Consider the following 27,310-nt stretch of genomic DNA (forward strand, 5'->3'; position numbering starts at 1 on the left):
TCTAAGTAACACCAATATGAGATATTCTTATTACTTTATTTGCCAGGCCTTTGGCAGAGGCCAGGTAAACTGAGACCTACCTAGAGGTAAATGATGGCTCCACTATCTGTTAAAATTTGGGTAATCTGCATAATGTGCTGACCCTTGGATTCCTCGTGCACAAAAAGGGATGGTAATGCCTACCTCATAGGGTTATTTTAAGCATGTCATAAGATTAAAAAATAATAATAATAATAATACATGTAAATTCTTAACCTGATGTCTGGCCCTAGGAAAAGCTCAAAAAAAAAATGGCAATTTCAAAAAAAAAAAAAACAATTGGGGTTTGTATCATGTACTGTCATTGCTATTGTTAATTCACTCAATTACAGGAATGAGAACCTGGTGAAATGAAAATGCTTCAGGAATTTAAAACACTAGAGCAGCCCTGATTCAATTCCTAATTTGGTTCTTGAACTTAACACCAGAGGAAAGAGTCTCAAGAACATTCTGTCATGGATGTTTACGTGAACTAATCTAACATATGGTTTACCAGTATCCCCTGGATGTGGACGGAGGGAAAGCACAGCGGTGATGCCTCAGTTAAAATTATTCTTTGATGAGTTGATAAGCAATCACAGAGGAAAAAGTTTGTTTAGAACTAGTAGGAGAGATGACTTTAACTCCCTGTTATTGCAGTCTAGAGATTTGTGGCTGAGAAAATAATAAGCAAATAAAAGACTGTTAAGGAACCACAAAAAAGCATAGAACCTGTTCCCAGAGCCCTATATTGTGCATCCCAGTTGAATGTATCAATGTACAGTTTAGCACCACATCCATATTTTATGCCTGTTAAGAGAGAAGCCCTGGTGGCTTAGTGGTTAAGAGCTTGGCTGCCAACCAAAGGGTCAGCAGTTCAAATCCACCAGCCACTCCTGGGAAATCCTATGGGACAGTTCTACTCTGTTCTGTAGGGTCACTACAAGTCAGAATCGACTGATAGTACTTGACAACAACAGAGGTAGAGGGAAGCCCTAGAGAATTGCTGCTGAAGATGTCTCAGAAATAACTGAAAGTTGCATTGACAGTCTTCCTTCAAATTTTTGCTTTCAATGTATTCCTGAGAGAAGAAAAGATGTTTTGGCTACAATATATGTCTTCTAGCAGATGTCTATTAAAATTCTCTTCTGAAGTAAGTTTTCCCGAGTGACTCAGGCATTCTGTTTGGGCTTAGTAAAAATTAAAAACAATATTAGACCAGTATAATCTGCTACTTCGCCTCAATTAGCAAGTTCATCAACTCTGAACTAAAGCAAACAATGCGAAAAAGTGCAAAAGATGCCAATGAACTGAACAAGAGCCAGGGAAATTGGGACAGCCTTAATCTGCATCGATTTCAAGCAAACTCTTCTACTTCTTGGATTCCTTAGGCCCACAGTGCATTTTATTTGCTTCTACTTACCAAGGGCTTGGTTTCATCTTCATCTTTGAAATAATAGAGCTGATCCCCCTTGAGAACGAACCAGCGGGTATGCCAAGTCTTGACAAAGCCTCCTTGCTTCCTCAGCCACCCACACTTCATGCCACTGTGCCGCCCTTGGCCTTGTTGGGGGTTCTCCCCAAAGTCGTTGTTCTCCTCCATTATCAGGCTGACGGACTTCCCTATTTAGCAAAGAGAAAAGGCAAGAATGAGGTTCTCTGCTATATTCAATTTCCTCTTAAACCTCACCCGTCCATAAATAGAGGGGAAAGAGGATAAAAAATGTTTATCAGCTCATTTGCCAAATTTCTAGAAGCAAGCCACAGACCTGACAACAACATGCCCAAGGAAAACTTGGAGAACTTGTTTTGTCTTCCTGGTTTCTTAAGTGAACTAGGTGATGATAACTTTTTTTTTTTTTTTTCCTAAGTAGAATGAAAGAAATGGGAAAGTTCTAGAGGTAATATGTTAAGATGCAATTTTTGAAAACAAACTAAAACAAGCAACAAAAGCATAATGCTCATGATAATGGGACCCAGTATCTTTGTGCACTGACTGGCCTGTTTGTGCAGGCCTCTGATTATCTGAGCAAGCACTAGCCTGACACATGTTAAAGTTTAAAGAGACTATTTTAAAAACCTCAATGGAAGACATTTGTTTTGCATATGTGAAAATTTTCCAAGATGCATCTGCCTCCCTCAACCCAAACTATTCCCTTGAGAGTTTCTTTGGCCGATCAGGAGTTAGAACAGCTGAAAAAGTTTAGAGGAGAAAAAAAAAAAAAAAAAAACCTGCCTGGCAAATCAAATTTCCTTCTCCTTACACCCACCCTCAACCTTCAGGAGTAAATGGTAAGCTCCAGTCAATTACATGGCGAAGAATACCTTAAGGTTATGTATAAGGCTGTACACAATATACACAGTAATAACATGGGTTTATCATAGGGAAAAGGTTAATCAACAGATGAGACGCTAAAGTGCCACAATAAGAAGGGAGGAGGTGGGCTTTCGAGAGAGCCGGGCATGAGTGGTTAGGAGTAAAAAGAGATTCTCCTGTTCGAAAGGCTTTCTCCAAATTCTTGCTAATTTGATTTCTAAGCATTCATTCAGGAAGTGAGAAGCCTGCTCTCTTCTTGTTTGAGGAGTGCCGAGTATACTCATAAGGATACAAATTAATTAACAAAACATGGACTATTCCTATTCAGGCATATTCATTCAAAAATCTAATTGATTCCAGAAGACAAGTAGTCTTTCCCTCTAGTTTTTATTTTCACCACTGATTTTTCAATCAATTTATATTTATAAAATTCTATTTAGTCCCTGGTAGGCACAAACAGTTACTGGAAGGTTAACAGTTCAAACCCACCCAGGGAAACCCTGGAAGACAGGCCTGGCAATCTGCTTCTGAAGGGCCACAGCTTTGGAGACCCTGTGGAGCACAGTTCCACACTCTATACATGGAGTCTCCATGAGGCGGAATCGATGCACCAGCAACAAATAACAACAACAGTTATAAATTCCATGAACTTTTCATTGTCAGCCCTTGGTTATTTATTTGCTTCTTCTTTGAAGGTATAGGTTCAAATGTTCCATTTTTGGTCTTCCAGTTTCTTTGAGAAAGTCACTGGTTGGTGCAGTGCTCTGTTGCTAACCGAAAGATTGGCAGCTAGAATCTACCCAGAGGCACCTTGAAAGAAATGCCTGGTGATCTACTTCTGAAAAATCAGCCACTGAAAACCCTATGGAGCACAGTTCCACTCTGACACACCTGGGGCCTCCATGAGTCAGAACTGACTCCACGGCACCTGTTTTGATCTGTTCAGTTTCTTTTAATTTAGTTTTGCCATTCCAGTTGTAAGGATAAAGCAGAAATTTTGGTTATAATTACTTTTTATTTTTAATTTCAACCATCTTAGTAATTTTGCATCTTCCACTGACATTAATTTCAGTCTACCTCCATCTTTGCTTTTACCTTCACCTTTTTAAACTGTTCCTAAGCTTCAAATAGGTCACTTCACTACTATCTGTCTCATTCAACATCCACTTTTGTTTCCTTCTTTATACCGAAACACCCTTCTAATTAATAGTCCACCTACTCTACAAACGTCTGGAAACATCAGTTGCTCTATGGGTTATTCCCAGGACATTAACAGGTTACTGCAGGAAACTCATGTGTGTGCATATCGGATCATGCCCAATGCTTCAAGATTGTTATGCCCTTAAGGCAGGAATTTTCATCTGTTTTCTTACACAATATTTGACCTAGTAGAAACAGCCAAGAAAAGCCCATTCTCAGTCAACAATAAATACCATAATATAATTTAGATAATGAGTATACTTTTTAGACCACCTTAAATAATCTTTGTTGCTATTTAAATTGTACACATATACCCAACTTGCTATTTCAATTCCATTTATTTATTCTTTGACCAAGCATCTTAACCTATAAAGTTGAGTAAGACCTTAAAACAAACACACACACACACACACATCAAGAATGCATTGCACAACAACGAATTCTTTCTTTTGGTTTTTTTTTCTTTCTTTCTATTACATTTGAAAAAGTTCCTCTAAAATCCTTGAAAGCAATTATCAAACTACCATCAATAATATAAAAAATATGAAATTAGTCAGATGCAAAAGGACAAATACTGTATAAGACCACTATTATAAGATCTTGAGAAATAGTATAAACTGAGAAGAACACATTCTTTCGTGGTACCGAGAGGGGGGAGGGAGGGAGAGTGGGAGAGGGTTATTTACTGATTAGTTAGTAGATAAGAACTACTTTAGGTGAAGGGAAGGACAATACTCAATACACGGAAGTCAGCTCAACTGGACTGGACCGAAAGCAAAGAAGTTTCCAGGATAAACTGAATGCTTCGAAGGTCAGCGGAGCAAGGGTAGGAGTTTGGGGACTATGGCTTAAGGGGACTTCTAAGTCAATTGGCAAAATAAATTCTATTATGATAACATTCTGCATCCCACTCAGAAGTGTGGCGTCTAGGGTCTTAAATGCTAACAAGCGGCCATCTAAGATGCATCAATTGGTCTCAACCCATCTGGATCAAAGGAGAATGAAGAATACCAAGGTCACATGATAACTATGAGCCCAAGACAGAAAGGGCCACATGAACCAGAGTCTTACATCATCCTAAGACCAGAAGAACTAGATGGTGCCTGGCCACAACCGATGACTGCCCTGACAGGGAACACAACAGAGAACTCCTGAGGGAGCAGGAGAACAGTGGGATGCAGACCCCAAATTCTCATAAAAAGACCAGACTTAATGGTTTGACTGAGACTAGAAGAATCCCAGCGGTCATGGTCCCCAAACCTTCTGTTGGCCCAGGACAGGAACCATTCCCGAAGACTACTCATCAGACATGGAAGGGACTGGACAATGGGCTGGAGAGAGATGCTAATGAAGAGTGAGCTACTTGTATCAGGTGGACACTTGAGACTGTATTGGCATCTCCTGTCTGGAGGGGAGATGGGAGTGTAGAGAGGGTTAGAAACTGGCAAAAGGGTCACGAAAGGAGAGACTGGAAGAAGGGAGCGGGCTGACTCATTAGGGGAGAGTAAATGGGAGTATGTAGCAAGGTATATATAAGCTTACATGTGACAGACTGACTTGATTTGTAAACTTTCACTTAAAGCACAATAAAAATTATTAATAATAATAATAATATAAAAAATACAAGTGGCCAATTCCCTCCCCTATTGTTCACTACTAATGCCTTAGTAAAAAAATGTGTACATGTAAGAACACAGTTTATGGTTTTTCTTCCATATGTTGTTTATAAGTCTGGTTAAGGCCAATGACAGCATTGCCCACTGAACTCTTGGACATAAAGCTTACATTTTTATGACTTCATATTGCAACAGAAAGAGTTTTAATAATACTAATTGTAACAATTAATTAAAACAGAAATAAAAACAGATTGTATCATATCCCTAGGGGGAAAAAATGCCACAGCTATTGCTAGATGAGTAAAATTAAGTTTTACTAAAATAACCATGACTTTTACAGAAGAGAGAAGCCCTGGTGGCTCTGTGGTTAAAGCACTTGGCTACTAACCAAAGGTCGACGGTTGGAACCCACCAGCTGCTCTGTGGGAGAAAGATGTGACAAGGCACTTTCCGTAAGATTTACCGCCTTGGAAACCCTATTGGGCAGTTCTACACTGTCCCATAGTGTTGCTGTGAGTAGGGATAGACTCAAAGGCAGTGGGTTTGGTTTTTATTTTTTGAGGAATTTTGATATTTATAGATAAATTAAGGGGTTCAAATTTTATCCCTCATCTTTACAATGAAGATTGATCGTTCGAGGATCGTTCCTAAATACAATCCCTTCCAGCACTCTAAAATCTATAATCTCTATAATCCCATAAGCATAGGGACACCAGATATCCCCAACACTTAGTACAACGTGAAATACGGTGACACTCGATAAATGTTTGATAAATTAATTAAGTTTGCAATTAGTTTGATGCTAGGTGTCTAAAAGTGAACAAGATCCCCACTCCCCGCCCCCCGAAGCCTGATCCTCTGCTAAACCTGCTCACAGTAAATGGCACAATGAAACCTTATGTACAATAGAAAGAAACACTGCCTGGTTCTGTGCCTTCCCCATGATCGTTGTTATGCTTGAGCCCATTGTAGCAACCACTGTGTCAGCCCATCTCACTGAGGGTCTTCCTCTTTTCCTCTTTTTCACTGACTCTCTACTTTACCAAGCATGATGTTCTTCTCCAGTGACCGATCCCTCCTGATAACATGTCCAAAGTATGAGACAGTCTTGCCATCCTTGCTTCTAAGGAGCATTCTGGCAATACTTCTTCCAAGACAGATTTGTTCATTCATTTGGCAGTCAATGGTATATTCAATATTCTTTGCCAACACCATAATTCAAAGGCATCGATTCTTCTTCAGTCTTCTTCATTCATAGTCCAGCTTTCACATGCATATGAGGTGATTGAAAACACCATGGCTTAGGTCAGGTGCCCCTTAGTCCTTAAAGTGACATCGTTGATTTTTCACACTTTAAAGAGGTCTTTGCCACAGATTTGTCCAATGCAATGTGTTGTTTGACTTCTTGACTGCTCCTTCCTTGGGTGTTGATTGTGGATCCAAGTAAAATGAAATTCTTGACAATTTCAAACTTTTCTCTGTTTATCGTGATGTTGCTTATTGTTCCAGTTGTGAAGTTTTTTTTTTATGTTGAGGCATAAAGTTTTATTTTATTTTATTTTTTTATCTTTTGCCGAGATAATTCTAATATCCTTCTGGCTGGTCTTATTGCTTCCTTTTTTAACTACAGACACAAATCCTCAAGCACAAGCTCACACATATTTCATGCTCCATAAAGCGGCCAAAAAAAAACATTGCCCTCGAGTCAATTCCGACTCATAGGGACCCTGTTGAACGGAGTAAAGCTGCCCCATAACGTTTCCAAGGAGTGGTTGGTGGATTCCAACTTCAACCTTTTGGTTAGCAGCCAAGCCCTTAACCACTATGCTATCAGGGCTCCTAAAGCAGCCAAAGGAGGCTTTTAAAAGTTTAAATCAGATTAAGATTCTTTACACTTAAAAACTTCATTGCCCCCGCCCCCACCTCCATTATACTTATTTCAAAATCCAGTGTTTTACCTTGACTGATAAGGCTCTGAATCACCTGGCATCTGTTTACTTCTCTAACCTGTAATCTCATGCCACTTTCTCCAAATTCTTCCCACCCTCTGCCACACACACACACACACACACACACAAATGCGCTGATGCAAGCAACCACACCAGGCTTCTTTCAGTTCTGGAAACACCCAAGCTTCTTTCTGCCTTGAGTCTTGCCACTTGCTGATCTATACGCCTAGAAAACTTTGCCCCGTGCTCTTTGCATAGTTGACTCCTTCTCATCCTCTGAGTCCCAGCTTAAAATTGTTTTCCTCCAACAAGCCTTCTCTAAGCACCTACTGAACTAGTTCCACTTCTGCTATAGTCTCTACCTACAAATACTGTCCTCTGTCTGACACTTCTCTGAATTATTATTTCTTCAACTGTCTATAGTCTATCACCCCTCCAGGAGATCACAAGTTACATGAGGTCAAGAGCACGGTTTTCCTCACCACAATACACCCAGTGCCTTTAATAGTACTTAGTTCGGTCTCAGGAGCCCTGTTAGTGCAATGGTTAAATGCTCTGCTGCGAAGCCAAAAAGGCCAGCATTTCCAACTTACCAGTGGCTCTGCAGGACCAAAGACCACACCATCTGCTCCATAAGGACTGCAGACTAGGAAACCCTATGGGAAAGTTTTCCTCTGTCATATAGGGTCACTGTGAGTCAGAATTGACTCAACGGCACACAACGGTGACAACAGTTTTGGCTCCGTAAACATTTGTTGAATCAACGAATGAAGCTATTTAACAACCGTAATAGAAATCCTACAAAGAACATTATGGAAAGTACTTTTTAAGTACATTTAATGCCTTAAATAAAATTGTGTATTTAAGAAATTGATTTTTTTTTCCTTTGGCAAACAATACTTAAATTAGCATGAAAATTTTCTTAAACACAATAACAAAATCACCAAACTTAAGTGAACCTGAAATTGTTCTTTACAAAGAAACATAATATTCTAAACTTACCCGTTTGAGCATTGATAGGAAATGCATTTATCCAATTGCAGTTTAGCACAATTTACAAAACACAATTTAGTTACTCAAATTCTCAGGGAATGATTTAAGTGAATCTCCACTGGGAAAGTATTTTCACTGTGGTCAGGCCATGACAGCTGGATGGTACGTGAGATTACAAAATAGAGCTATCAATTTAAGCTTTTAACAAATCAACAACAACATAAATTGTTACTCCAAACTAAAACAAAAACAAAATTGGAAGTTGTGTTAGTCATCTAGTGCTGCTATAACAGAAATGCAACAAGTGGATGGCTTTAACAAGGAGAAATTCATTCTCTCACTGTCTAGTAGGCTATAAGTCCAAATTCAGGGTGTCAGCTCCAGGGGAAAGCCTTCTCTCTCTGTCGGCTCTGGAGGAAGGTCTTTGTCATCAGTCTTCCCTTGGTCTGGGAGCACCTCAGAGCAGGAACCTCAGGTCCAAAGGACACGTTCTGCTCCCGGTGCTGCTTTCTTGGTCGTATGAGGTCTCCCCTCTCTGCTAGCTTCCCTTTCCTTTTATCTTTTGTAGGATAAAAGGTGGTATAGGCCACGCCCCAAGGAAACTCCCTTTACATTGGATCAGGATGTGGCATGGGCAAGGGTGTTATATCCCACCCTAAAAGACTCATAGCAGTTGCTATGAGTCAGAATTGACTCAATGGCAATGGTTTCAGTGGGTTAGGAAAATCATAAAATGGAGGACAACCACACATGGCCTAACTAAGTTGACACATATTTTGGGGGGACACAATTCAATCCATTAAAGAAGTTAACTTGTATCTTTGTATCAGCCTTAGAAAAAACCCTTAATGGTGGCACTCTTCCAAGGTGGGGCTTAGAAAGGCCCCATCATTTGACGGCCTTAGAGCTTTGAATTGTTTTTTAGAGATAAAAACTGGTTTGTTCATACACTCTTGTGATTCTTTTTATAACCAGGTGAACTAAAAGCACTGTAATATATAACATGGTATAATCAGAGATGAAATTCATATTCCTAACAGAATTGTCTAAAAGTCAAACAGCCGCACACATAGGTATTTATATTTGTCACTTAATTTCAACAAAGAATACATAAACATCCATATAAACAAAGATGTATAAAAATAGAATGCCCTATGCAACAGAGTTACAGTGTATTTGGATTTAACTTAACATAGCTTCAACTACACATGTTCAGCAAACACAAGAGTGAGATGGAGGGAAAGGGCTAGATAGATAGAGAAAAGGGAGAGAGAAAGAACAACTTAAATAGCTCAAGCAACTCCACCACTGTCCTTCCATTCGGCTCAATGAACATATGCTCCCACAGCAAGTGTGAGGCGGAAGAAGTGAACCTGCATTCCTCTGGTCAGTATCAGCTCCCTTGGCCTCGGGTGGTGCACCTCCCATAGAATGTGATCCCAGAGTTTCAGAGTTCACGTGATTTCACACCACATGGCCCTTCAACACACACAAACTACTCCAGTTGTTCAATCAAAGAAACAGTGCTCTGTTCTATTACTGTGTGGAAAACAAAAACTGGCAGAGGCGGGAAAACACTCCAATCGATAAGAGATGTATGGGACTTTCAAGCGTAATTCTGATCACACCCGATTATCACCTTTTGTGTTGTCATTGGAATTATAGATAGACAATGTTTATCTAAATTCTGCTTTCTTATTTAAAACAAAAAACAAAAAAAACTCTTTTCTGTAGCCGTTGCTAACATGCTGGTTTGTCAGCCAGTAGGACATTTTACTGAGCTGTATATCTAACGCGAGCATATATACTCTCTAGAAGTAATGGCTTGTACAAGAAAAACTTACACAGGGAAGGAGAAAGCAATGTGTGCACGCATGAATGTGTGTATGTGTGCACATATATGTGTGTCCATGTATGTGTGCATGTATTTGTGTATATATACATGTGGGAGCATATACATCGTATGCATGTATTTCCCCTAGAGAAGAAAATTCTTCAAAGCAGAATATTTGCTGACATTCTCTTCTCATTTTCCAAAACTAACTGCCATGCCACTGGGAGACACGTAAGCATATTCCTGCAGATATGATATTCTTGAAGAAGCATAGAACATAGCAAAACTCTACCGTACACTGCATTAAACAACCTGATCACGGCACCATTATAGTCAGTCTATAACTATAATTGTTTACCTGATTTAGAATATAAAGCTCTTTAATCCTCTAGGTACTTAAATAATTTCTGGGTAAAATTACTTCACAATTATTTTATGATATAAGGTAGCCCCTACCTAATTGTTTTAAAATTCCCAGCCCTCTACTTTAGCCCAACTGTAAATGTTGAAGCCCATTCTACCAAATCTTTTCTTTCTCCATCCTCCATCTCTAGCTGGATTTCCCTTGGGTGCTACCAAGGTCAAGTTCATTGCTCCTAATCCTGATCACCTGTAGCATCAAGAAGTTGGTGCCCCACCTGGAACTCTCTTACCTGACACACCAGCAGGTATGAATGCCTTCCCTGAAGAATTGTTCTCACCAAAGGGGGAATCTCATGCGAGGCTCTGCAGCTCACAACCCCCCCCGCCCGCCGCCACAGACCTCAGCATTTGATGAACCAGAAGGCCCAGCAGCGGGGTACAAAAAACTAATCTCTTGGCCTCAACAGTGACTAACACTGTGTTGTAATTTGTGCTCCAGAGCTTCCCCACTGGATTAGGCCAAAGCCAGTTTATACTTAACTTCATTCCCCCGATCTACAATGCTTTCTTCACTTCCCTTCTGAGATTGCTCCCCCAATAAATCACGTGAACAAGAATTTTCATCTTCACCTCTACTTGTAAGGAATCTGACCTTAAAAAAAAAAAACTATCCCAAATTACAGTTGCTTCAACATCTGTTTCCCTCATCTCTCTTTCTAACCTCATCTAAAGTAATAATATCTCAACACTGAATGTATTACCATTGTTCCTTGTCAACTCAGCAAGGCTTACATTGCCTTCAAGTTTCTGCCCACTCCTATGTTCAAAACAGGTCATCTTAATACCCATTTTCTCTGGTAGGAAAGCCAGGAACTCAAAGAGAAAGGATTTGTCAATAGATTATCCTACTTTATAGAAGGCTGGCTGGAAGCAAAAGTGTGGCAGAAGGATGCTATGAGGGAATGTAAGAATTAATAGAAAGTAGAAGATGGAAGCATAGGTGATGGTATAGAGACTAGTTAAGAGTAGGGGAAAAAGTATTTCCATCATTAAAGTCTAAACCTCCATGTTCTACTTGGTATCAGACATTAAACGACATGTTTCAACCCTAAATAAAAACATGTATCAAATATATACACAGGCACACACACACAAATATGCATATGCAGGTGAGTGCAAAGCAAGAGAGCGATAGCTTTAGAATTTATCCAGTGACGACTCTGTTTAAGATACAAATCCAGGCCCTTGCATCCTTTCCTGGATAACGGTAATGCCTTCTACTTATTCTCATTGATTCCATTCCTATCTCGGTGATATGATACATTCCCTCCACAGCAGCCAGAGCAATCTTTTATAAAACAAATCAGGTCATGTAACTGCCATGCTAAAAATGCTCCAGTAATTACTCATTTACACTTAGAGTAATATCCAAAGTATCCGTCATGGCCTACGAGGTGCCATATAATCCCTGCCCACCTCTTACATTTTATCTTACATCACTTCTCACTTGGTTCTCTGTATTCCAGACACGCTAGCCTCTTAGGACCTTTGCCTTTGCTGTTTTGTCAGCTAAAAACAACACTAACAAAAGCTGCCCTCAAGTCTTTGATTGACTAACTCCTCATCATTCAATTCTCAATTCAAATGTTACTATATCAGAGAAGCCTTCCTTGAATGCTTTTGCTAGTACCATCCCCCCACACCATACTCAATCATATAACCTATTTTATTTTATTCTATTCTATTCTCAGCACATAAGAATCTCTTGTTTTGTTCTTTGTTTATCTCTCTTCCCCTCTGACAGGTGAGCTCCTTGAGGCTGATGGTCCTCTAAGATGTGAGAATAGCAGAGGGACTGCAGAATGGCCATTAAATATGTAGCTGTTGGTTGAATGCAAAAATATCTCCTAAGGTACAACACTATCAGAAAGCATAAAATTATAAAATGATAAAAACAGATCACATGGCTAAAAATTTATAAACGAGCCTAGGTGTATAGAAGCACGTATAGAAGGCCTTCCAAGTTTATACATTTACCAAAAATGCATAAGAAGGAAAGATTTAAAGAATTAAATTTTAATACCATGTTTTAAGGGAAAAAAAGAAACCCCTCACTAATAAAAACTGATGAGTGAAAAAAAGTTCATTTTTGCCCTTTATCATATCAGCTCTTTGCTTGAAAAATGAGCCAAACTCTAGCTTCTACAGAGAATCAGCACTCCAGGTCACAATATTGTGAAGGTGCTACTGGAGGTTCTTTTAATACTGAAACAAATTCTAGGAGCCTGAATCTGTTTTTAGAAAGCAAATAAAATTTTTAAGGTACCTTGAAAGGCCTTGTGTTTTCACCCCTGGTGTTCCTATCGCCTGAGCTTCTTGACTGACTGCAACTCTTCTAAAAAAAAACTCTCTGGTACAGCCATCTTCACCCATCTAGGCTAAGGCCTCCTCCCATGCACGCCCATATCACCTGGATATAACATTTATCACAGATGGGCCATGCTTGTTACTTTTTGGCGTTCTACACTGTAAACTCCTTGAGGACGTGGGCTCCCTGAAACCCATCAGAGTAACTGGCATAAAGTGAACACAAAATGTTTTGTTGAATTAACAGGTAAATAAATGAATCCATCAGTCTTTTGGGCCTACTAGAATCTACCCCTGAGGCTTAAGGCTCCCCAGAGTACAGTGGAAAAATCCTGAAACGTGCGAGGTTACTAGAGACCAATGAAATAACTTCACCCCAAATTCTCCCATCTAAACCAAACCCAAAACCTGTGGAGCTAAAATGATCTTCAGAAGCAATTGAGCAAACTGACATTCATCTCACTGGACGCTACCATTAATCATGATTTGAGTTAAAAATAAAGAAACATTTCCGTTTAAAACTGAACAGCCTAAGTGCTAAGAAAACAGGGGAATTCAATAAAACCCACCAGTCATGAATACAGTTTAAAACAGTCACCGAAAGAGCATACCTGTGGGAACTTTAGCAGTAATAATTTTGCAAATGTGGAGTTATTTTCCTGAGGAAATACTAAAATATCCTTTTCCTTGATTCATTTGAAAGTAAATTGTCCAAAACATCAGAGAATAGACGATAGAAGAAAATTGTGCATATGTTGGGACGGATCAGGACCGTTGATCTACATTTTACATTTTAAGCGTCAATACTTCCATGTTCATTTGGAAAGAAATCAAAATGACTTAACGGAATGAACTGTTAAAGAAAAAAAAATCTCAAGTGTTTGCTTTGGTTTTGTTGAATCCATTATGCCTCATACTTTGTAGAGAGAATCTGCTTTCTCTTAAAGAGGTTTTAATTCAACTAGGGAGAAACATACTTTAATATATCCTTAGAAGTGTTTCTCATCACCATGCTGCTATCTGAGGGATACGTTATTAAGACAATCGCTGGAATTTCCAATGCTGACCACCTGAATACAAACAAAAAATCAAAATAAAACAAAGAAAACCCTTTACCATGATGGGATTGAGAGGGTAATGACAGATATGTGGCATCATATTTTTATTCTTCAAGCTCATGGCAGACATTATTAATTATCACAATTCTCTTTCCTGCAGAACCCGTACGCACGACCAGATGTCTTTTCAACAGAACACTCTAGGCAGTCACAACCAATCAATCAGAAAGGAGAGGAAGACTCCTTGTTACTTCTACTCTGTAAACAAATCAAGAATTGAAGCTATTCCTCAAATGTAAAATAGAAACTTAGGTATGCTACTGAGGAGAACGTCACTTGAAATGGAGAAAAAAAAAAAAGAAAGTTAACTTCTTTTAAAAGAAGAAATGAATAGCTTGCTGGAAATTCCAAGATGACACTCTGCGGTGCAAAGAGTTAACACATTCAGCTGCTGACCGAAAGGTTGGAGGTTCCAGTCCACCCAGAGGAGCCTTAGACGAAAGACCTGGTGATCTACCAAAAAATCAGCCATTGAAACCCCTATGGAGCTCAGTTCTACTCTGGCACACGGGGTCGTCATGAGTCAGAGCTGACTCCATGCCAGCTGTTTTTGTTTTATCATGGCATCACAGGAACACAAGGAAAAAGGAAACAGACCTGAAGCAGGGAAAAGAAAACAGGGCCTGGGTGTTCCCGCTTCTTTAATAAATCCAGTCTTTTATAGACCCTAAAAATAGAATCAGAAACTTGATTTTATAAACATCTCAGTTTTTAACCTTTTATGTGTCTCTCCCCTCTCTCATCAATAATTCATTAGTAAAGTTTTGTTTGGAAAAGCTTTAGTCTGGCTCTAGGAACCAAGAGGTTTGTCATATCTGAAAAAAGTAGTGAGATTAGAATACCCAAAGCACGGGGAGCCATAGCAGCAGGAAAGGAGGGCCTCCGAACATACTGGGCAGAGTGGGGACAGCGAAGCTGAAGCCAGTGCCTGAGAGAGGCAGGCTCAGCTGACTGTCCCCTCACGACTGGGAAATAACCTCTGTGCTTATTCTTTACAGAGTCCCCCATCTCTGTCGCCTGATGGTCATATTTTTAAACTCAGATTAAAGCTTGTCTGAAACATTCACTACTTTTAATGCCAGGTGCTTTAGTGAGTTCAACCCAGGAATATTAGATATGTTGTCGATTACATTATCATTTCAAGCCTCTCTATGGGGCCAGCTTTTTATTCAGCCAACTTCAAAGAAAATATTTTACTAGTGGGTAACTTGGACTGAGACAGTCATTTGTCTACAATGAACTCCCAGGTTTTCTCCTTCAAACAAAAGCCCTTAGGCACTTAATGATTTCCAATGAGGACTACTTCGTCTTTGTCAATTAATCCTGGGAGTTGAACATCATCAGACTTATTTATAAGCACAGGAAAATTACTAGACCCTCTAAGTATATAAATCTTGCCCTAATCACTGAACCACAGTTGCTCTACTAATGGTTGTTATATTGAAGTACTGACAATACAATTTTCTCACTAGAGTTTAAGGAAGGTGGGGAGAAGACATCAAAATGAAAAACAATCTGATTGCTGTATCTCTTTATTTAGCATCATTCATATCATGGTGGATTTTGATATGTTAAGCTGTGATCTTTCATGAAGTATAATATATAACTCATACATATGTGTGTGGAGTCTTGGTGGCACAGTGGTTAAGAGCTATGGCAGCTAACCAAAAGGTTGGCAGTTCAAATCCACCAGCTGCCCTTTGGAAACGCTACAGGGCAGTTCTACTCTGTCTTGAAGAGTCGCTATGAGTCAGAATTGACTCAGCAGCAATGGGATGTGTGTGTGTATATGTGTGAATATATATATATATTTGTTGTGTTCTTGTTAGGTGCCATCGAGTCAATTCTGACTCGTACTGACTCTATGCACAGTAAAACAAAACACTGCCCAGTCCTGTGCTGTCCTCACAACCATTGCTGCGCTTGAGCCCCTTGCTGCAGCCACTGTGTCAATTCATTTTGTTGAGGGTACTCCTCTTTTTCGCTGGCCCTCACTTTACCAAGCATGATATCCTTCTCTAGGGACTTATCCCTCCTGATAACATATCCAAAGTATGTGAAACGTAGTCTCGCCATCCTTGTTTCCAATGAGCATTCCGGTTGTACTTCTTCCAAAACAGATTTTTTCAATCTTTTGGCAGTCCCTGGTACATTCAATACTCTTCACCAATACCACAATTCAAAGGCATCAATTCTTCTTCAGTCTTCCTCATTCATTGTCCAGCTTTCACACGCATATGATGCAACTGAAAATACCATGGCTTGGGTCAGGTGCACCTTAGTCTTCAAGGTTACATCCTTGCTTTTCAACATTTTTTTAAAGAAGTCTTTTGCAGCAGATTTGCCAAATGCAATGTGTCTTTTGATTTCTTGACTGCAGCTTCCGTAGGTGCTGACTGTGGATTCAAGCAAAATGAAATCCTGGAAAACTTCAACCTTTTCTCCATTTATCATGATGTTGTTTATTGGTCCAGTTGTGAGGATTTTTGTTTTCTTGAGCCTCTCTTTGAAATCTTCTGTTCAGTTCTTTTACTTCACCATTTCTTCCTTTTGCTTTAGCTACCCGAAGTTCAAGAGCAAGTTTCAGAGTCTCTTCTGACATCCATTTTGGTCTTTTCATTCTTTTCTGTCTTATGTACCTCATATAAATGGGACACATCTTGCTTCTTCCAATTGTCTACTTAATTAACACTTTAGTTTTTGATAAGCTGAATTGCAACCTAGATTTACTGCAAAGTTTCACCTGAATAAATTTAATTAGCAGTTTGTGAAAGACGAATAAATCCTATATGCTAAAAGTCATTTTTAAAAAATAGGAATTATTTGGAATGCTCATGAGCCTAGCTCTAGGTAACCCCCTCTTCCTCATACCATGTTGTTCTACTGAGTACCGCCACCCTGCTCCACAACCTCACTACTATAGGGATGGGGATGAACTTGATTACTTAGAGGACACGAGCTCCGTAGCAATAATGTCTGGCCCAGGGAATGGATATGACCTAAGCAGTGTCAAGTGGAGTCCATCATTAGACTGATATGGAGACACTGGAAAGACGAGCATTGGGGGCTCACAGCAGTCATCACACAGAGTGACGCTCTCTGCAAAACATACCCCTACATAAAAAAACTAAGAAATTCCACTCCTAGGCATTTAACCAAGAGAAATGGAGCCCACATGTCCACAAAAAATTTACTTATATCAGTCCTTAATTGCAGGTAACCTAAATAATGCCCATCAACATGTGTATAGATAAACAAATTGTGATATAATCATACAGTGATATAGAAATAAAAAGAAACAAACTTTGGGATATATATAACAACAATGATGAATGCCACAGTCATATAATGAGTGAAAGAAGTCAGATACAAAATAATATACACTGCATTATCCCATATATATGACATTCTAGGAGAGGCAAAATGAATATATGGTCATAGAAATTAGAAAAATGGTTACTCTTGAGAAAGTGGATATTGGCTAGAAAGAGGCACATAGAAACTTTCTAAGATGATGGAAACGTCACGTCTTGATAGGGACTTGAGTTACATGACTGTAGACATTTGTCTAAATTCATGAACTGTACACTTCAGACTTGTATATTTCACTGTATATACATTTTATTTTTTAAAAAACTCTAAAAAATATTAAGTTCTAGTTAGTAGGTTTTCTTTATAATGTGGATATGGGATACCAATTCTGGAATTACCTTCTATATACATTCTAGGCTGGGCAAATGAGTATATACATATTGAGCATAGCAGGAGCCCAGGTTTCGACTGTTGGAAAGGAATTTACAAACACGGAAGGGGGAAGACTAGAATGTATCCTGTGGTATGAAATTGGAATTGGAAGTATCAGTCTAAACTTATGGTTTTTAATGCATAAGTGGATACAGAAATAAATTTAGACATATGTTTATTAATGCTGTTCCTTGAGAGAGCCTAGAAATAATAACACACTAAGAGCAATGAGTGCACCTCGCATCCAGATTCTGACTTCTAAATGCCATTCACTTCTGAAAGGAATTAGGGCTATTTGGATTAAAATTCGATTCCAGGGATACAGCAGGAAAAGTCCAAAATGATTCTAGACTGACATGTACCAGAAAGTAAGGAAGTATTCAGAGAATAATGGGAGTGTCAAAAGGACACAGGAACAAGCTTAGCACGGCTTTCATGGGCCAAATCTGGGGTAATTTGAACATCTGAATAAACAGTAATTGTTATGAACCATACTCATAGAATAAAACAAGAATTCAATTCTTGGGTCTTGCTGATATAATAAGAGAGAGATAGTGAGAAAGGAAAGAAGAAAGACATGAGAAAGCTTTTCCTTTCAACAGAATATTAATAAATATGGAAGGAATAACTGAGTTATAAACTTACAAAGGTATGCAAAAACTAGTGGTAAAAATTTGATGAGGAATAAGATATTTCTATAATCTCAAAGTATCTCCCCACAAATTAATCATTATTTACAAAGAGGAAAATAGGAACTTTACTGTGGAGAAACCAGGCAGACACCTTGTGAACAAAGTTTATATCATAAATATTGGAATAAACTGTCATCATATGTCTCCTAACATGATGCGTTGAAAAAGACATAATATGACTTCGGTGGTATTTCTGCCAAAATCACATAGCTGAATCTAATCATGAGGAAACATCAGACAAACTCAAACTGAAGTGAGCACGGTAAGGACTAGCATGAATCCAATCCTCAAATTCCAGACTTCACATTCTCACTTCTCCATCCTCATCGCCAGCCACCCCTGCAGTTCTCTCTCACATACTCTTTCTGTGACCCTGGCCACTCAATGATAGGTCAGCTAAAGTTAAAAGGACATTGTCCTTTAGACTGCCAAATAGGCAGATGTCAGCCACATGCTGCAGAGTCCACATGATGTCCTTACTTTCTTACCTGCTAGTTCCTACTATCCCTTTAGGTTCAATAATTCACTGTTTTAATTCACAAAGAGTATACTTGGGGCCCTGGTGGTGCAGTGGTTAAGAGCTTGGCTGCTAACCAAAAGGTTGGCAGTTTGAATCCACCAGCTGCTCCTTGGCAATCCTATGGGTCAGTTCTGCTCTGTCCTGTAGGGTTGCTATGAGTCAATTGAATCAACTTGATGGCAACCGATTTTTTTACACCATACTTATGGCTACAGATTTGTTATAATCAAAAAAGATGCAAAGAGGCACGTAGGGTGAGGTCTGGGAGGATTTCTGATGCAGAGCTTTCATGCTCCGATAGACATACTACCCTCCCAAGAGCAGATGTTCTTACCAACAAGGAAACTCTCTGAGCCTTCCTGTTCAGGGCTTTTATTGGCCAGTCCTGCATGATAGGCCACGTCATGCCTCTTAACTCTAAAAGCCTCCCAGGTGAGTCTTTTCTGGTCTGTCCAGCCCCCATTTACCAGCACAAATCCTCAGGTGTGGTCTGAAAATCCTAGACCAAGGCCCCTCAATTACTCTAAAGGTTATTTCCCCTAAGCCAAAGACAAAGGCAATGTTACTTAGGATAAAACTAGGTCCTTCACCCCACAAGTACAATCTATGAAATAACTTGTCTGTACTTTTCAAAAATTTCCAGACCAAGAAAGATGAGGAGCTGTTCCAGATGAACTACAGAGAAAGGACAACTGAACACATGCTTGATTCTGGCTTGGATCCTGAACTGGAAAAAAATACAGAGAGAGGATATTTTTGAGAAAATTGATAAAATTTTAGTATAAACTATGGATTACATAATATTATTGTGTCAATGTTAAATTTTCTGATTTTGATCATTTGATAACTGTGGTTATGTAAGAGAGTGTCTTTGTTCTTAGGAAATACACACTCACGTATTTAGGGGTAAAAGGACATAATGTCTCCAACTAATTCTAAACAATTCAGGAAAAAAAATCAAATAGACAAACAGATACAGACAGAATGATAAACTGCATGGAAAAGAATGTAAACAATTAGTGAATCTGTATAAAGATTGTTTAGGAGTTCCTATGACTATTCTTGCAATTAACTCATAAGTATGAAAGTATATATATAGACAATGAGCAATACCTGTAGCTCACTGTAAGCAGATATAAAGGAGATACAAATTATGTTCTTCGCTGGACCACAGCATGGGTTTCAAGTAGTTCTGCTGTAATAGGAAGGGTGTTGCTGTTGTGCCATTGGGTCAATTCTGACTCACAGTGACCATATGTAACAGAGCAGAACTGTCCCATAGGGTTTTCTAGACTGTAATCTTTACAGCAACAGATTGCTGGGTCTTTTCTCCCAGGGAGCCACTGGGTGGGATCAAACCACCAACCTTTCAGTTAGCAGCCAAGCACTTAGCCGTTGCACCACCAGGGCTCCTTAATAGAAAGCATGCAACACTAGCAGTTTGTAAACATGGCCTCAGTAGGAATTAACCTGACCTTGAGAAAGTCATTTAATTTTCATGGTCCTGGTTCTCTGCACCCCAAAATAAAGAGGTTGAATAAACTACTAGATATCTAAGATTTCTGTTACTTCGAAAACATTGTGATTATGAGAAATTATCTTTTAACAGCATTGTACTTCTAGATGTTACGTAACTCAAAACCAAAAACCAAACCCATTGCCATCAAGTCAAATTCCAACTCATAGCGACCCTATGGGACAGAGTAGAACTTCTCCACAGGGTTTCCAAGGCTGTAAATCTTTACAGAAGCAGATCGCCACATCTTTCTCCCTAGGAGTGGCTGGTGGGTTTGAACCGCCGACCTTTCGCCACATCTTTCTCCCTAGGAGCGGCTGGTGGGTTTTGAACCGCCGACTTAACCATTGTGCCACCAGTGCTCCTTTGTTACATAATTAGTAGGATACACTTTTCCAGTTCAGTCAGGGTTAAGACTTTCAGAAGTAAAACTAAATAGAATAGAAGTCTCATTCTACTCCCAACGTTCTTTATTAAACTGCTATGCCAATTTAGGATGTTCTCTATTTTCTAAGAAAATTCTGTGCCGTAATTTAGAAGGCTATTAAAAAAAAAGACACACACGCACACAAAAAAAGACTACCACTGGAAATTTCTATAAGCTGTTCTCTTTCATTTTAGTTAAAACTATGACTTTACTTATTTAATAAATAACATATAGTGTTTACAATATGCTCACTGTTCTAGGTGATATAGATACAATATGATCACTTTTCTAAGTGATATATATACAATATGTTCACTGTTCTAAGTAATATATATACAATATGCTCACTGTTCTAAATGATATATACATGTTACACATACACACACACATACGTGAGTTGGAACTGATGACAACACCTTACAACATATACGTATATTATATATACATACATATGTATATATATATATATATGGAAACCCTGGTGGCATAGCAGTTAAGAGCTACACCTGCTAGCCAAAAGTTCTGCAGTTCGAATCCACCAGGTGTTTCTTCAAAGGCCTATGGGGCAGTTCTACTCAGTCCTATAGGGTTGCTATGAGTCGGAATCCACTCGACAGCAACGGGTTTTTGTTTATATATATATATATATTGGTGTATGCGTGTGTGTGTTCATTTAATCCTCATAACCAGTCTATGAAGTGAGTACTATTGTTATTTCCACTTTATGAAAGAAAAAACTAGAGAAAGGTGAATAAGTTACCCACTTTCCTACTGCTAGCAAGTGGCTGTTTCAAAACAACCAGGAGTTAGGGCCTAGGTGGTGTGTTCTCCACCAGAACTCTGCTTTGTCTTTAGAATGTCACATTAAAAACCCTAGCACACAATAGCTGCATACACTGAAAACTTCCATAGGAAAAAATGATCTGTCATAAAACTCTGATTTTTTTAAATAAAATATCAATTTATTCTTCATGCCAATATTTAGTACCTATATTTTGACATATATACATATATATAAAAAAATTTTTAATATATATATATAGATGTGTTATATACATAGTAGTCTATCACCAATATTTATTATCTCGATATTTTGTACATTCATTTCATTTTGAGTTTTTATTTTTAAAACTGTAAGACTTGACAGACCTTTTCATTCAAAATTTTCACCACATTGACTTGCTGATCCTTCCCCTTCAGCAGCTTGGAAGCAGCCCGGTGGAAGAGCTCAGAAGCTGCTGTTTGCCTTTGCTTCGCAGAGGCCAGCCAACAAACCCAGCCCCGCTGCAGTGTACTTGTTATACTCTGCCCAGGGAAAACAAAATTAGTGTCTCATACTTTCAGTCCTTTATGAAGAGAAAATTAGCAGCAAAAATGACAAACTATTTTTTGCCTTAAGAAAAAAGAAAGTAGAGTACTGTGTTGGAAAAGCACAAAGTTATAAATACTTAGAGTTTCATTATAGCATGACTAACACATGTTCACTTATTCTGGGTACCAATATCTGTAGTCACATGTTTAGCTCAGTCAGGCTTCCCCAGACACTGGGGAATTACTCATGCAAATCCCAAGCTCAACTTGAAGGAAAAAAAAAAAAAAAAGCTGGACAACTAAGCAAGGGTACTTTTTAATGGTAATGGAATTTTCTGAGAGAGATGAAAGGTAGAGAGTTATGACAACAGTAAGAAATGAAAAGCATTTATATTTTAACATGTCTGACACATTGCCTTGCAAAAAATAATAATAACCACAAATCTTCATATATAGGGCTGCCCATAAATTCCATATAATCCTGACAAAACCCATAAAAGTAGAGCTGAAGTTCCCGTTGTATATGTAATAAGAGGTTAAAGTGACCTGCTCATTTCACAAACCTAGCAAGTATCTGAGCAGGGATGTGAATGTACATTTTTTGTCTCTGGAGCCTGAAATTTTGTTTTTCTCTCACTGAACTACATTGCTTCACACTTATACAAGCTACCACCCTATATGTACTGGGATTTCCAAAAAATAAATGAATAAAGTAATAATGGACCAAAGAACAGGCACTAAGATATTCATTATAAAAAAAAAATTATAGGTTAAATTGTTATGAAAATGTTTCAGACAAAATTAACACACCACTGGGGAAATATTCTATCAGTATTTACTTTTCATACAGCTGCTTCAGTATTTCAAGAATTTAAACATGAAATGGAGACATTCACTGATGCATTACTTATAAAAACAAAAGTAACAGCACAACTTAAATTACAACCTTAGAGTGAAAAGGAAGAGAAAACATCTTAAGAGTTTTAGAAAAAGTACTGCTTTACAATATGGTTATGAAATGTAACAATATGAAATTTAGTCTTAAAAGTTGTTTCACATAACAATTTCAGATGGCCAATTTCCAATTAATTGGAAAAATACTCATTTTTACCATCAAAACTAAAACACAGTTCAGCTTTGCTTTGATACTCAGAGGTCTTTCAGGATCTTATAATATAAGATCAGTTATCGGTAGTTTTTTTTTTTTTTCAATACAACACTAAATAACCAGATTCAATCATCATTTTCCTTCTCACACCTATACTAACAGTGATATACTCTTCCTGCGCCCATGACTAAAACATTTCCTTTATTCTGTCCCATCCATTCCTCTACCCTAGCCAGCTGTGGCCTACTTTCTCTGCCACCCCTTTGCTTCATACATAGATGATGACTTCATTCTATTCCCCAATTCCAGAGCTTCTAACGGCCTACTTCTTGGTGCTGCTGGAGCCTCATAATCCTCAATCATATATTTTAATCAGGTCAGAACCTCCAGTAGCTGCCAACTACATAGTATATCCTGTTAAACTTTGCCTCATTTTTAAGGTGTCATAATGCAGCCCAGTCTACCTTTCCAATTTACTATTCATTACTCCCCAACGAGCACCCTGTGCAGCGGTCATCCAAGTCAGTCTACTCAATTTGACTCACACATGAAGTGCTCATTCTCACTTCTTCCTTCTTGGAACTTAAATCAAAACCAACGCAGTTGTTGTAGAGTGGACTCTGACTCATGGTGACCGCAGCTGTGCAGAGTGGAACTGAGCTAAAGCTTTTTCAAGAACCTTCAATTTTCAGTTAGTAGTCAAATGCTTAACCTCTTGCAGTACACAGGGACTCTTGTTTTTAAAACTTACTACAACTAAAATAACAACAACAACAGCAGCAGCAACAGCTTATTTATTTATTTTTTTATGTACCAGCGAATGTCATAAGTGTCTTTTTTTTTAATACATTTAACTGGCATAACCTCACAATACCCATGTGAAGTAGATGCTCTTACTGTCACTCCCACTTTAAAGAAGGCTCAAAGCAAATAACTCATCCGAGTTCACATAGCTAGTAAATAATAGGGCCAGAATTTAAACCAAGCGGTTTAGTTCCAGGTTCTAAACTCAACCACTATGTATACCGCCTCTCAATTGCCAAGTAATGCAACATGTACTTACTGTCAGCAACACAGCTTAGCATTTAATTACTTCACAGATGCTACTTTTACCTCTTTAATACATTTATAAAATTATTACATAGTGATTTATATAATAAAGTTATTTATTTCTTTGAGGGACCCCTTAATACTAGATATGTAGTAGACCCCAAACAAATGTCTCTAAAGAAGACCATTTTATTCTTTAAAGATTTTACCTAAAAAGAATAAATATTATGAAAATGCATAGAAACAGATCTCCAGACATCAACCAAGTCCTCTGGAACAGGGCTCTCCTGTGGCAGGAAAACTAAGAACATTGAGCCTGGAGTATGGGCTAGGCAGTAGCTGCTGAGAATTTCTACATCGAAGGGGCTACAGGGCTGCTGTCTGTTTGAAGGAAGACCAGAGACTCAAAAAAACTTCCTTTGAAGTTGCCAAACAAGTACACTTACTTCGGTTACAAGTTGTAGCTCAATAAGAATAGCAACATTTCCTAAAGATACTTTCATTTATGCTCCACATAAGACTGGGAAAATGTAAATTACCCATATTAATTAAATTATTATTATTCATTTATTAAGCATAGGGCAGGGTGGACCACACTGCGCCAGCCCACCAAAACTTTGACACACCACAGTGAGTGACTCATGATGATGGCCTGAAAGAAGAGTAAAATAAAGTATGAAGAAGCTTAGATTACAGAAAGGCCACCCCCTTGCTGTCACATGAAGCATAGCTGCCTTAAAACCTTTTGTAAGAGAAGAGATATTTTTACATTCTTATGCATAAAAGTACATATATAAAACTCCAAGTCTAGAAATTTGAGTAGAACTCTGGTTTCTTTCTAATAGGAGAGTAGGTCAGGCCTTTTATTTTCTCAAGGAGAATAGGGACTCATTCTCCAGGGTCTAGCCCAAATGTTAGTCCACCCGTTCTGTTTTCTTCTGCATAATTAATCACATTTTCTCCTGTATTCTCATAGCATTTTTTAAATCTCTCTACTGAATCAGTGAATATACAGTGTAATAACTATTACTTAGAAAATGTGCTTATTTTGACTTCCAGCCTGTTAACAACCCAAATGCCCATCAACAAGTAAACAGATAAACCAGCTGTGATATAACCATACAATTAATACAACTCAGAGAAAAAAAAAAAAAGTAGTTGCTGTTGAGTCTACTCCGACTTATGGTGACCCCACATGTTTTAGAGTAGAATTGTGCACCATATGGTTTTCAATGTGATCTTTTGGAAGTAGATCACCAGGCCTTTCTTCCAAGGTACCTCTGGGTGGATTTGAACCACCAATCTTGCAGTTAGTAGCTGAGTGTTTAGCTGTTTGCACCACTCGAGGAACTACTTATTAATTCATGCAACGACATGGATGATTCTCAAAAACAGTGTGCTAATCTAAGACACTAGACACAGAAGAACACATACTATTGTCAAAAACTGTGAAGGTCTGAGATTTTACTCAACGTGCAAGCTAATACATTTCATGGATGCTAGCAGAAGACATGAGACTCCTGGCCAGAGGTAGAGGACATTATTACTCACAGCAATAAGAGTGGCCAGAGTATCACATCTGTACACATAGCGGGTTGTGTAACGGGAGGGGAACCTAGAGCTTAGGGAACCTGAATCAATCATAATGGGCACTTAGCCTCCCCGATCTTTAACCCAGAGGGAGGTATTATCTTTTGTTTACTAAATGGTAACAACCCTGCCTTTTGCTCAAGGTGAAGACACTATCTCCAGCTTCCAAGGCTGTTCACTATATAAACATCTTGGAAAAATGATCCTGAACAAAGACAAGTCAGTGCTTTTGCTTCCAAGATGTAGAAGATCATGAAAGATTCACAGAGATTTCTCTCCTAATAACTCTATGTTTTCATTTACATAAAGTTCTGGAATAGGCAAAAATAACCTATGGTGAGAAAAAAAAAAATCCAAACAGTAGTTGCCTGGGTCCAGAGCTGATTGTAAAGGGTCACAAGGGAAATTTCTGGAGTAAAGGAAATATCTTATATTTTGTTTGGGGCTGATGGTTTTGAGGGTGTATATATTTGTCAAATTCATCAAACTGTACACTTAAAAGGGCGTATTCTATTGTATGTAAATTACACCCCTAAAAATGTTGATTTAAAAAGAAAAGTTAGGCTGATCACAATTTCTAGATGGTTAATCACCTGAACAGCAAGGACTGTGTCTTATTCATCTATTTTGCCGATTACTGTGAAGAAACTAGCCAATTGAGTATTCTTGGCAAGTGCTCCATTAAGATTGGTTATAACGAATTATTAATAATATTTAAAATGGGCCTCTGAGTGTTCCTCCTTGTCCCATGTTCATTTTAAATGGCATTACATTAATTTTTATTTTTTTTATTGTGTTTATAAATAATCATATATGTGTATATCAAGGAGGCATAACAAATTTGCATTAAAAAACTAAATATATTAAATACTAAATTATTTTGGTACAGATTTACTTTAATATCGTAAATTGTTTACAAGGAAAATTAGTTCTACTCATAGTAAGGTTATTTGAAAAGACATGAACTATTTTCCATATCATAAACCTAGTGACTAACTTCTTTAAAAAAAAAATACCTTTCAAATCTTCAAAATGAAGGTAGTAGAAAATGTTGGAAATTTGAGAGTTGCAAGACTTTTTCTCATCTTCCTTCCATTAAAAAAAAAAAAAGTGCCATCGAGTAGATTCCAACTCATAGAGACCCTACAGGACAGAGTAGAACAGTCCAACAGGGTTTCCAAGGAGTGGCTGGAGGATTCAAACTCTTAAGCACTGGCCCCACCAGGGCTCCTCCTTCCATCTAGCCAATTTAAATTTAATGAAAATATCTGGTGTCTAATCAAGTCTGTTGCGGTTGAGTCGATTCCGACTCATAGCAACCCTACAGGACAGAGGAGAACTGCCCCATGGAGTTTCCAAGGAGCACCTGGTGGATTCGAACTGCCAGCCTTTTGGTTAGCAGCTGTAGCACTCAACCACTATGCCACCAGGCTGTTCCTGACGTCTCTTAGGGTGTAATTTAAGCTTGCAAAGCCTAAGTAGCAAAAAATAACAGCTTTAGTTTCAATTTACAAGTGAGTTTTCAGAGACTTTCTTCTAACATATGCTTTGGTGTGATTTTATATTTTAATTATGAA

The 27,310-nt window shown here is 38.4% G+C and overlaps 1 protein-coding gene across 9 annotated transcripts in view; it reads right to left on the reverse strand.

Moving 5' to 3' along the window:
• The window catches only part of ARHGAP24 (Rho GTPase activating protein 24), a 574,638-nt gene that overhangs the window by 459,638 nt on the left and 87,690 nt on the right, over positions 1 to 27,310 (reverse strand). For 5 of the 9 annotated variants that reach the window (XM_023553282.2, XM_010594080.3, XM_064285611.1 and 2 more), the window contains one exon: positions 1,442 to 1,641. In XM_023553282.2, coding sequence (XP_023409050.1) covers positions 1,442 to 1,621 — 180 coding nt within the window. In that variant the 5' untranslated portion in view covers positions 1,622 to 1,641. The other 4 variants (XM_023553281.2, XM_064285612.1, XM_064285607.1 and 1 more) reach the window with 4 other exon arrangements.

Source organism: Loxodonta africana, chromosome 5, assembly GCF_030014295.1.
Source record: "Loxodonta africana isolate mLoxAfr1 chromosome 5, mLoxAfr1.hap2, whole genome shotgun sequence".
NCBI classification, from domain to species: Eukaryota; Metazoa; Chordata; class Mammalia; order Proboscidea; family Elephantidae; genus Loxodonta; species Loxodonta africana.